Genomic DNA, 13,267 nt, shown 5'->3' on the forward strand with positions numbered 1-13,267 from the left:
CTGGCTTCCATCCGTCGGAGGCGTGCAAAGAAACTTTATTAAAAGGTGAACTTTTTTAAACATAGGCCTATTGCCCTTGCAGTGGAAGGGAAAATGTTTGTGTGTGTGTGTGTGTGTGTGTATATGCGGAAATACTTTATCTTGTTGCCACTGTAAAAGCCGCCATGTTTTACTCACTGTGTTGTAGGAAAGATGTCATTAGGCTGGAAAGGTGCAGAGAAAATTTACGAGATACTGCCAGGACTCAAAGGTCTGACTTTCAGGGAGGGGTTCTGTAGGCTGGGACTTTATTCCTTGGAGTGTACGAGACTGAGAGGTGACCTTACCAAGGTATAAAAACCATGATTGCCATGGGGGTAGGGGAGTTCAGACATACAGGTGAGAGGCAGAGACTTAAAGAGGACAATTCTTTACACAGAGGGTAGTGAGCATATACAGGGCAATGAGGACAGATGGGAGGGGTGGGTACAGACGAGGTGGTGGGTACACACGGGGGCAATGAGTACACTTGGGGTGGTGGGTACAGACAGGGTAGTGGGTGTACACACGGGTGGTGGGTGTATACAGGGTGGTGGGTGTACACAGGGGTGGTGGGTGTATACACGAGGATGGTCGGTATACTCAGGGTGGTGGGTGTACACATGGGTAGTTTGGTGTATACACGAGGATGGTCGGTATACATGGGGTGGTGGGTGTACCAGGGGTGATGGGTGTACACAGAGGTGGTGGGTGTATACACGAGGATGATTGGTATACACGGGGTGGTGGGTGTATACACGCAGGGTTAGGTGTACACAGAGGTGGGTGTACACACGAGTGGTGGGTGTATACACGCAGGGTTGGGTGTACACACAGGTGGGTGTACACACGAGTGGTGGGTGTATACATGCAGGGTTGGGTGTACACAGAGGTGGGTGTACACACGAGTGGTGGGTGTATACATGCAGGGTTGGGTGTACACAGAGGTGGTGGGTGTACACAGGGGTGGTGGGTGTACACACAGGGGTGGTGGGTGTATACACAAGGATGGTTGGTACACACAGGGTGGTGGGTGTACACAGGGGTGGTGGGTGTATACACAAGGATGGTCGGTATACACAGGGTGGTGGGTGTACACAGGGGTGGTGGGGACAGACGGGGTAGTGAGTATATGCTGTCCCAGGTGGTCAGTTCTTCCCCCTTCCCCAACCTGTTGCACAATTCCAACGCAGAGCTGGGACCTGCCGGTTTGCCATGGTTTCATGGCGGAGTGAGTCAGATTAAAGAGCCCCCCCTCGTGTGGCCCCTGGCTTTTCCTGCCCCGTCACAACCCCTGGAGGCAGAGGCAGACAAAGACTGGCAGCTGGTGATTTGCATTTGAATCGGTCGCCCAAAGACAGCAAATCCTCCAACATCTGCTGAGCCGAGATCGGCTTCGGCAGACAGAACAAATACAAACATTTGGCCCGGGCCTAGTGCCCCACTCTCTCCTCCATGTCACTTTTAGTCCGACACCGATCTGCTGTTCTCCTGCCCGTTCCCACTGTTTATCCTCCGTCTCAGATCCCCTGGGCCCCGTCACCCACTGTCCCTCTCGTCACTGCCCTTCCTGGCGTCCCAGTTAAACCAGGCTTCACTCTCAAAGCCCTTCAACTTGTCACAATCAGAATCAGCTTTATTATCCCTGATATATCACGGAATGTGTTGTTCTGCGGCAGCAGTACATAAAAATACTGTAAGTTACAGCAGGAAAATGGTCTGGTTAATTGGGCCATCGATTGATTGCCCCCCCCCGCCCCAGATAGGGGTAGAAAATTGGCTGGTTGGCAGGAGGTAAAGAGTAGGAATAAAGGGAGCTTTTTCTGTCTGGCTGCCGGTGATTAGTGGTGTTCCACAGGGGTCTGTGTTGGGACCGATTCCTTTTACATTATATGTCAATGATTTGGATGATGGAATTGATAGCTTTGTGGCCAAGTTTGCAGACAATATGAAGATAGATAGAGATGCAGGTAGTGTTGAGGAAGGAGGGAGTCTACAGAAGAACTTAGACAGATTTAGAGAATAAGCAAAGAAGTGGCAAATGGAATACAATGTCGGGAAATATATGGTCATGCACTTTGGTAGAAGAAATAAAAGCGTAGACTATTTTCTAAATAGAGAGCAAATTCAAAAATCCAAGGTGCAAAGGGACTTGGGAGGATTCCCAAAAGGTTAATTTGCAGGTTGAGTCTGTGGTGAGGAAGGCCCCTTCCCAATCCCATTGCAATATGTCTATCCACGGTCTCCACTACTGTTGAGATGAGGCCACGCTCAGGTTGGAGGAACAACACCTTATATTCCGTCTGGGTAGCCTCCAACCTGATGGCGTGAACATCGATTTCTTGAACCTCCGGTAATGCCCCCCACTTCACCATTCCCCATCCCCTTTCCCCCCTCACCTTATCTCCTTGCCTGCCGATCACCTCCCTGTGGTTTCCCCCCCCTTTTCTTTTGTGGCCTTCTGTCCTCTCCTGTCAGACTCCCCCTTTCCCAGCCCTGTATCTCTTTCACAAATCAGCTTCCCAGCTCTTTACTTCACCCCTCCCCTCCCGGTTTCACTAATTACCTTGTGTTTCTCCCTCCACTCCCCCACCTTTTAAATCTACTTCTCAGCTTTTTTTCTCCAGTCCTGCTGAAGTGTCTCAGCCCGAAACATCGACTGTACTCTTTTCTATAGATGCTGCCTGGCCTGCTGAGTTCCTCCAGCATTTTGTGTGTGCTGCTTGGATTTCCAGCATCTGCAGATCTTCTCTTGTTTGTGATCAGCAGGACACACTGCTTCTGCAGAAAGCGATTAAATACCCTACAGCATTAGGAGTAAAAGCTTAACCAGGGCGTTACACACCTCTATCACCTCCTTCGCTCCGAAGAGAAAAGCCCTGGTTTGCTCAACCTTTACTCACATTGTTGCATCAGCTAACTAAGGAAGAGCGGAGCAAGAATTCCTTTCCTTGAGAGCAGCTGACCTCTGACCCCCCCCCGTCAAGGTCAAGGGTGATGCACCTCTGTGGGTGGCCACTTCCCTGGCCCTTGTTCTGTACTCAAGGGGTCAGGGAGGCTAGTTGGGTTTGTGCTGTTGGTAGCTCAGCCGTGCCTTCGTCATCAAGTGAACTGGCACAGAAACAGGCCCTTCGGCCCAACCCAGCCATGCTGACCAGCTAACGAAGGAAAAAAGCAATATTAGCATTAATTTCCAGAGGACCAGAATATTAAAACAAGCACGTAATGTTGAGGCTTTATAAGGCACTGGTTAGGCTGTACTAAATTATTGTGAGCAGTTTTGGGCCCCTTAACTGAGAGAAGATGTGCTGGCATTGGAGAGGATGATCACGAGAATGAAAGGGTTAATGTACGAGGAGTGAATGATGGCTCTGGTCCTCGACGCACTGGAGTTTAGCAGAATGAGGGGGGATCTCATTTAAACCTACTGAATACCGAAAGGCCTAGACAGAGTGGGAGAGTCTAGGATGAGAGCACACAGTCTCAGATGGAGATGAGGAGGATTTTTTTTTAGCCAGAGGGAGGTGAATCTCTGGAATTCACTGCCACAGATTGCTGTTGAGGCCAAGTCATTGGGTATATTTAAAGTGGAGGTTGATAGGTTCTAGATTAGATCACATAACAAGAGAAAATCTGCAGGTGCGGGAAATCCGAGCAACACACACAAAATGCTAGAGGAACTCAGCAGGTCAGGCAGCTTCTATGGGAAAAAAGTAGAGTCCACATTTCGGGCCGAAACCCTTCGGCAGGTTCTAGATTAGTAAGAGCATCAAAGGTTATGGAGGGAAGGCAGGAAATTGGCGTTGAGAGGGATAATAAATCAGACGATGGATTGGTAGGGCAGACTTGATGGGCTGAATGGCCTAAGGTCTTAAGGTCTACGCTGGTTCTCCAATTGCCTTTGTGCACTGCTCGTCCTCTTTGTTATCTCCGCAGTTTGACCCGGCAAACACAGGCTACATCAGTGCGGAAAAGTTCCGGGATCTCCTGCACGCTCGCGGCTCGGAGCTGGAACCACACAAGCTGGAGGTACTCCTGGCGCTGGCGGACGGCAGCTCGGACAGCGGCATCTCTTACCAGGACTTTGTCAACCTGGTGAGTGGGGTGGCGGGGTGGGGGGGGCCTTCGGCGGAGGCTGGGATGTGGGATGGAATCCGTGTCTCTGAAATTATGTGATACCACCTTGTATTGATGGGGGGGGGGCGGGTAGGCTGGTGGGGTCAGGGGCAGATCGGGAGTTTTCCTGTGTTTTCCCTTACTTTGTATGGACCATGTGCGACTGCTAACCATCTTCGAAGTGGCTGACTTTTACCAAACCTCTGAAATGGACCGGCCAGTCACTCAGTTCCAAGGGGCATCAGATCCTCTGACCACAATCCCACATCCCACATGTCGGATCCCAGTGATCTTCTGATCCGGAGGTTCAGATGTCAGGAATGAAGCATGCAACCTGTTGTTTACCACTGCTTATTGAGTTCATTGTCAAAGATAAAAAAAAGATAACAAGACGCCCCTCGACAACAAATAACCTGTGAAATAGCTAGATTCAAGTGGCATGACACCTGCTGCAGAAAAGCGAAGAAGCTTCTAGAAAAATACAGGAGAAAATCTGCAGATGCCGGAAATCCAAGCAACACACACAAAATGCCGAACGATCTCGGCCCAAGACGTCAACTGTACTTTTTTCCATAGATGCTGCCTGGCCTGCTGAGTTCCTCCAGCATTTTGTGTGTTTTGCCAAGAAAAATACAGAATACGTTATAGAGTCACTGAAAAATTCACTGAACAATTGCAGTACATAACCACTTAGTGGCCACCTTTATTAGGTACCTCCTGTACTTAATGAAGTGGCCAGTGAGTGCACAGTGTGCTTGTCGTCTTTTGTTGCTGTAGCCCATCTACTTCAAGGTTTGGCGTGTTGTGCGTTCAGAGACCACGTGGCTATCTGAGTTACTGTCACCTTCCTGTCAGCTTGAACCAGTCTGGCCATTCTCCTCTGACCTCTCTCACTAACAAGGTCTTTTCACCCACAGATCTGCCGCTCACGTGATGTTTTTTGTTTTGATTTTCACACCGTTCTCTGTAAACTCTAGAGACTGTTGTGCGTGAAAATCCCAGACAATCTCTTCTTCAATCTGTGCTAGTCATTCATTGATTCAATTTAAAATTGTACATCGTTACCATTTGACGAAGGAGAGACTCTCTAAAATATTTCCTAATGTTGATAGTCATTGTGATAGATGTAAAACTGAGACAGCTACACTGACACACGTTTTGGTCTTGTTCTATACTGGAACAGTTCTGGAAGTCAGTTTTTTGGACAATTTCCAAAGCACTTAAAATTAATTTACAACCTAATAAATTAACTGTGATCTTTGGAATAATTCCTCAAAGTATCTGTGGTATCTCTGTGTCTGACCAACATGTTATTGCATTTGTTACATTGATAGCTAGGAGGGCCATTTTGTTGAAGTGGAAGGATACATCAGCTCCCACTTTGTCACAATGGTTTGCTCAAGTGATGCTATGTCTTAGTTTAGAGAAAATTAGAGGTCGGACCTTTGAACCTATGCTTGATTTTGAGAAAAGGTGGGGTTCATTTGCTCGTTATTATCAATTGAGTTAATTGATAGATTTCCTCCACAATCTAATTGTAAATTTTTGGTACATTTTTTTTTACTTGCTGGCGGTTTGATGTTTATCTTTAGAAGCTTTTTGTATGACGCACGGCTCCGGGGTTGAACACCTAATGGGGTTTCTGTTTTTTTCCCCCCACTTTTTCTTGCTTAGTAGGGTTTTTTTTAATCACCAAAATTTTTTTCAATCTTTAAAATAATGTATTTTTTTCTTGAATCATTGTAAGTGTTTCTTACTTCGATGTACTCGTGTTAATTTTGGTTAATAATAATAAAGAGATTTGGAAAGTAAAAAAAAAGAAAATTTCACACAATCAACAGTTTCTGAGATTCTCAAACCACCTTGTCTGGCACCAACAATCATTACACGGTCAAAGTCGCCCATAAAGTGGCCGTCAAGTGTATGTATGATTATATAAAAACACAAGCAAGCATAGGAACATTGAAATTACGAGGAAACTAACAATTTATGCTCTAATCCAACACATGGAAGGTGAAATTGAATCTCTGCTGGTCAAGGTCCATCTCTTACACCCCCCCCACCCAAATCCCGGGATTAGATTCCAACCTGTCACCCATCTTGCAGAATCTGTTATTCTATATATAACCCCTCAAAACCTCTGATCAGATTCCAGCCTGTAACTCACTCCTGTACATCTGCCATTCTATATATAAACCTTCTGAACCCATTGATTAGTTTCCAGCCTGTAATTCTCTTTGATCTCTCTCATTCAATACTATGGATTCCAGTTAATTGGGCCATCGGTTAATCGATTCAGCCGCTCATTTGAGAAAACTTTTAAAGAACAAAAACTAATTGTGAAAGTAGCAGGGGTTCCCTTTGGTTATTTGGGACACTATTGACAGGATGGGTCAGGAGATGGTTAACAGTTTTTAACTAGTGTCAGTCGTGTGCCTTAGTGTGGCTATTAGACTACATTATGCTTAGAGCAAACAGTTTTAAAGTAGTGTCCATTACGTGTGTTTCTGTTCAAAAAGCAGTGATTTTTGTCACTAATAGTTGGTGAGAAATAAGCAGTAAGACAATTCAGAACTGTTTTGCTCACTGCAGTTTCAAGATTTCAGAGTTGGAGATGCCAGGAGCACCTGGGAGTGAAAATGAAACAATTTCACTACTTCAATGCGTTAGGAAATATGAAGAATTTGGAAGTATCAACAGTCATTTTGAATGTTACAATGAAAATGAGATTTGGAAGCCGTAATCATCAGAAGCATTGTATGAAGGCAGTCAATTATCTGCACTAGGCATCCATGTTGCTGCGTTCATTCGCAGTCAATCAAAGAACGGCAGCCTACACTGAATTCTTCCATCGATAACCATTAGGAACTAATACACAGTTTTATGTTGCTGTCACAGTATTGGTAGTATTCTAATTTGTTCTGTATTTCATTTAAATACACAATTTCTTACTCAGTTAAACAGTATTTTGTCTTTTTATACCTTTTTAACTTGAAAGTTTGGCTAAATGGGACAGATGCTTAATTGGGCCGAAAGGCACTGGTCCTAATGTGTTCCAAGTAACCAGAATCCACTGTATATAAAATACTGAATCTCTTGATTAGATTTCAGCCTATCACTCACTCCTGAGTATCTGTTACTCAGTGGCCACTTTATTAGGTACACCTGTACACCTCGCTAATGCAAATATCTAATCAGCCAATCATATGGCAGCAACTCAATGCATAAAAGCACACAGACATGGTCAAGAGATTTAGTTGTTGTTCAGACTAAACATCAGAATTGGAAAGAAATGTGATCTAAGTGACTTCGACTGTGGAAAGATTGCCGGTGCCAGACAGGGTGGTTTGAGTATCTCAAAGACTGCTGATCTCCTGGGATTTTCACGTTTAATAGTCTCCAGAGTTTACATGCAATGGTTCAAAAAAAAAAACAAGCTAACAGGAAGGTGACAGTAACTCAAATAACCACGTGTTACAACAGTGATGTGCAGAAGAGCATCTCTGAATGCACAACGTGTTGAACCTTGAAGTGGATTGACTACAGCAGCAGCAGGTCACAAACATATACTTCGTGGCCACCTCACTAAGTACAGAAGGAACCTAATAAAGTGGTCACGGAGCGTATAACCGCTTGATTAGATTCCAGAATAATATATAGAATAATAAATATCTATGTAATTCATTCAAAAATATCTATCATTCTACACACATATATGTGTGTGTGTGTGTGTAATACACACACACCCCAAATCCTTTGATTAGATTCCATAGAGTCATAGAATATTACAGCACAGAAACAGGCCCTTCAGCCCATCTAGTCTGTGCCAAACTGTTATTCTGCCTATTCTCATCAGTTTGCACCTGAACCATGGCTCTCCATATCCCTCCCATTCATGTACTTATCCACACTGCTCTTAAATGTTGAAGTCGAGTTCCCGAGCACCACTTGCGTTGGCAGCTCATTCCACTGATCATCCTCCTCAGGTTCCTTCCTCTTAAGTATTTGACCTTCCACTCTTAAGACCTCTAGTGTTCATCTCATCCAACCTCAGTGGAAAAGGTCATGTTCAAGTTTAATTGTCATTGAATACAGCCAGGCAAAATAGCGTTACTCCAGGGCCAAGGGCCAAAACATATCACCAACAATCATACATACCACAAGGAACATATAGCACATATAAGATATCAGTAAAATACAGTGACACAAAAAAAATATAGTCCAGGTCCCTGAGCCCATGAATGTTGCAGCTGTCTGCAGTCAAACACAATACGTCTTGTCTTCTGCCGAGCGAACACTAGGGGGCAGCACCAACTCCAGCTTGGACACCACACCACACGGCCACCAGCACTCCTGTGGAGCGTACCAACTCCAAAGCTTCTCTCCTGGGCAGCTGTAGACAGGCAACACCGCGGCTTGAGGCCTAGTCATCGTTACGACTGAGGCTACACAGTTCCCCCACTGTCCGCCAGTAAATCAGTGAATCGAACTTGCAGCATTCCACATTAACAATGTCCAACAGGGTCTTGTGATCACAATAAAGGTGACCAAGGTGATCACTCACTGTTCGATTGCACATCGCCTTCGCGCACCAACTCCCCCCAACGCCTCCCTGATACAGACAGCGGCACGATCCGCACCAAGTCCAGCACCTTCAGTTTCTCCACCGGCCAGAACTCAGTGATGGGGAAGACCCACGGTTCTTTAAGTTATTAATCTCCAGCAGGGTCTTGCAATCATAATAAATGCATTTTAAAAAGACAATAGCACTGTTGTTTGGCCCTGTGGAAGCTGCTGAGTCCGAGCACGTCACCAACTGTAGGAGGTCTATCCTACAGTTTGGTATACCTCCATCAAATCCCCCCTCATTCTAGCTTATAACTAGACTCCCAGGAGCTGTTACTGTATGTACAAAATGCCTGAACCTCTTAATTAGATTACACCCTTTAAGCCAAATGTGTTTATTTACTATCCGTAACACCGCTGGTGATTAAGGCAGCAATGAAGGTCCTTCATCTCTGGTGGTGATCAGAGCTTCCTTCATCATGTCAGTAGCTCCCTCTCAGTTTTCACCACTGTCAGTCATGCTAGTCCCGGGTGGAGACTCAGGAATACCGTCGCACTCAGACGTAGAAGGATTCTTCATTGCTGTTTCCATTTTGTTTTTACCAGTCAGGATTGTTAGCCCTGAGCTGAACCCCCAAACCTGGAGGGATGGTGGGCCACTTGTAGTCTGACCTCTACCCTTTGACCTGTTCGGCATGGGTGACCCTACCAAGAGCCAAAGACTCCAGCCAACGTCGCTCCCCTGGTCACTGAGCACGCAAGCCTCCAAACCCTACGACAAGTTTGTGGTCCCCTTGGAGTTTAAATCTCATGTGTGTATCTGTTATTTTATATTAACCCTCCAAACCCATTGACTGACAGAAGTCATAGGGTCAAAGAAAATCACAGCACAGAAACAGGCCCTTCGGTCATCTGGTCAGTGCTGAAGCATTTAAACTGCCCGCTCCCCTCTGTAACTCACCCAGATATTCATTGTCTTAAATCTCTGTGGCACTGAGACATAATTCCTCTTTTGATGGGTTAATGAACCTGATCATATTTAATAGAATCACAAGAGACAAACCTCTTTGACTGTGCTGCTCTGTGTCATATTTCAGACGTAAACAGATGAGCTCATGTTCACTTCCTGTGGGGCAGCAGTGCACTCAGATGCGGAGTGTAGAATTGATTAGATCCTGTCGTGTGGCTGCTTTCTGTGAAGGTGCATTACCTGAGCGCTGAGGGAAGCAGATATAAACTGTAGCAGCTTTCCCAAGGAGCAGTTCAAATCCTTCTGCTCTGTGAGGCAGCGAGAAGCAAAGACGATGCCCACAGAGTTTCCGTGATGTGCCGAACTGTGGGCACAGCTCTCCGCAGTTCCTTACAGTCGTCTGCTGACCAGGCCATCTTGCATCCAGACAGAAAGCGGTCTATGGTGCTCGATGGAGCCATGCGGAGTTTCTTTAGCCTCTTGAGGAAGCCAGAATCAGGTTTAATATCACCGGCATGTGTTGTGAAATTTGTTGTCCTTGTGGCAGCTGTACAATGCGATACGCACACATACACACACACACAGAAACACACACACACACACATATATATATATATATATATATGAAAAAACAGTGAATTGCATTAAATATATATATATATATATAAATTAAATAATTAGTGCAAAAATAGAAATGAAAAAGTAGTGAGGTATTGTTCATGGGTTCAATGTCCATTCAGAAATCAGATGGCAGAGGGGAAGAAGCTGTTCCTGAATCGTTGAGTGTGTGCCTTCAGGCTCCTGTCCCTCCCTCCTGATGGTAACAATGAGAAGAGGGCATGTCCTGGGTGGTGGGGGTCCTTAATGATGGAAGCTGCCTCTTTGAGGATCTGCTCCTTGAAGATGCCCTGGATACTACAGAGGCGAGTGCCCATGATGGAGCTGACTGAGTTTACAACTCTGCAGCTGACTTCAGTCCTGTGCAGTAACAACCGTGCCCCCCACCCCACACCAGACAGTGATGCAGCCACTTAGAATGCTCTCCACAATACATCTGTAGAAATATACAAGTGTTTAAGGTGACATACCAAATCTCCCCAAACTCATAATGAAATATGGCCGCTGTCGTGCTTTCTTTGTAGCTGCAGCAATATGTTGGGTCCAGGTTATGTCCTCACAGATATTGAGACCTAGGGACTTCAAGTCACTCATGCTTTCCATTTCTGATCCCTGGATGAGGACTGGTATGTGTTCCCTCCTCTTACCCTTTCTAAAGTCCACAAACAGTTCTTTGGTCTTACTGACCAATCAGTGCAGGGTTGTTGCTGTGACACCACTCAACCAGCTGGTATATCTCCCTCCTGTACACCTCCTAGTTATCATCTGAGATTCTGCCAACAATACTTGTATAGGAAATTATATTCATCATCATCATTATGTGCTGTGTCATACCATGTGGGTGATTCATAGTCTCATCACCATGATTTTTCTCAGCAAATTTTTCTATGGAAGTAGTTTGCTATTGCTGTCTTCTGGGCAGTGTCTTTACAAGCCATTACCAATACTCTTCAGAAGTTGTCTGCCTGGTGTCAGTGGTCGCATAACCAGCACTTGTGATCTGCACCGGCTGCTCGTACGACCATCCACCACCTGCTCCCATGGCTTCACGTGACCCTGCTTGAGGGGGCAAAGCAGGTGCTACACCTTGCCCAAGGGTGACCTGCAGGCTCGTGGAGGGAGGGAGCATTTTACACCTCCTGTGGGACAGATGTTCCTCCCCTGCCAACCTGAACATTTATTGTGAGATTCAAATAGAAAAAGTTAACCCATATCTTTTTGTTTCTATATAGTGTATAAAAGTTCTTCAAGGCAGCTTCAAATCTGTATTAAAGAAATATAACCAAAGAAACTGGAACTCGCCCAAAGGCTTTGTACCTGCCTGCTCTTCACTACAGTACAGTTTTTAAATAGTATCACTTACGTATGCTTGTGTTATGTTACTCATTTGTGCTGATGCTGAATTAAAAAGCAGCGATTTTTTGCACTTCTGTTCCTCCACACAGTTGGGAGTTCTGCCACCAGCCCCCTGCACTCTGCCTTGAAACTCAGTCTTCCAAAGTGAATCACTTAACACGTTCCCACTTTGAACTCTATCCGCTACTCTGAGCTCAGCTCTGCAAGTGGGTCAATGTCCTGTTTTACCCTCTATCCACAACTTCACCGATCTTCGTGTCATCCCTTCCACTTCCTCAGTCAAGTCATTTATAAAAATCACAAAGAGCCGTGGTCCTAGAACTGATCCCTGTGGAACACCACTGTTCACCAATCTCCAAGCAGAAAACACTGCGTCTACTACCACCCTCTGCCTCTGCAGGCAAGCCAACTTTCCCTCAATCCCATGCCTACTGACTTTCTAAATAAGCCTACCATGGGAACCTTATCAAACACCTTATTAAAATCCATATCCACCACATCCACCACTCCATGTGCTTTGTCACATCCTCGAAGAATTCAGTCAGGCTCCCGAGGCACAACATGTCCCTCATGAAGCCTTGCTGACTGTCCCTAATCACACTACGGTCCCAGAGCAGGTCGATGGGAGGAGGCAGTTTAAATGGCTCAGCAGAGATCTGATGGGCCAAAGGGCCTGTTTCTGTGCTGTACTTTTCCATGACTCTTATGAATTTATAAAAAAAACTACACACAGACAAAGACTGATCAACAACCATTTTGCAACAAGGTGCTGTGTGTATGGGTAACAACGAGAAACGTGTATTGCTGAGTCCGGAGGTAGAGGCCCGAAGGTCGAGTCTGCAAGGGACTAGGGTTTGGAGGCCTGGTAGCTGTGAGGCAGAGAGTCTGGGGCCAAGGTCTGGAGACCGGGAATTGGCCTATCCTGGGGTTGGGGTTGGAGGCCCCTGTGTCTGTGTTTGAGGCGGTGGGTCTGTTGGTGGGAGGGTGGGATAGGAGCTTGTCCTGCTGTTGTCGTCTTGCCTTGAGTTGCCCTGCCGAGCATTGTGAACAAGCTATGCTGGTGCCTGAGTGTGTGGTGATGATTGCGGGCAGCCTCCAGCACGTCCTTTGGTTGTGTTGGTTGTTCACGCAAACGGCACATTTCACTGTATGTTTCGACGTCCAAGTGATAACTAACTCTGAATTGGAATCATCTAACAGTCACCCCACAACCTCCAGCTCCTCGTCCCCCCCGGAACTTGCATGAGGGTTAGGGTTGGCTTGTGGCCCCGGTGCATCCCTGGAAATGATTCACTCCTGCTGTCTCCCTCCTTCCCACCAGATGAGCAACAAAAGGACCAACAGCTTCTGCCGTGCCGTCCTCCTGGGCAGCCGCCGTCTGCGGGCCGACTCGCTGCTGGAGGAGACGGGCCTCACCCTGGGCCAGCGTTTCATCAGGCACATTGCCTACGAGACCCTGCCCCGGGGGCTGGACCGCCACTGGTACTACGACAGCTACACCTGCTACCCGCCGCCCTGGTTCATCGTCACCATCACTGTCCTGGAGGCAAGTCGCGCCCGCGCTCAGCCACACAGACAGAGTCGAGTTTCATCTCACCCCTGTTGTGTAATTGCAACCTATCT

General features: G+C 46.4%; 1 protein-coding gene across 1 annotated transcript in view; it reads left to right on the forward strand.

The window, feature by feature from the left end:
• Nucleotides 1–268: 268 nt before the first annotated feature.
• Nucleotides 269–13,267, forward strand: part of rhbdl3 (rhomboid, veinlet-like 3 (Drosophila)) — a 39,444-nt gene continuing 26,445 nt past the window's right edge. The window contains exons 1-3 of the mRNA XM_072242684.1: nucleotides 269–330; nucleotides 3,955–4,113; nucleotides 12,966–13,190. Coding sequence (XP_072098785.1) covers nucleotides 12,966–13,190 — 225 coding nt within the window. The 5' untranslated portion in view covers nucleotides 269–330; nucleotides 3,955–4,113. The remainder of the gene's footprint in view (nucleotides 331–3,954; nucleotides 4,114–12,965; nucleotides 13,191–13,267) is intronic.

The sequence above is a fragment of the Mobula birostris genome, chromosome 24 (genome assembly GCF_030028105.1).
Source record: "Mobula birostris isolate sMobBir1 chromosome 24, sMobBir1.hap1, whole genome shotgun sequence".
In the NCBI taxonomy this organism is placed as follows: Eukaryota; Metazoa; Chordata; class Chondrichthyes; order Myliobatiformes; family Myliobatidae; genus Mobula; species Mobula birostris.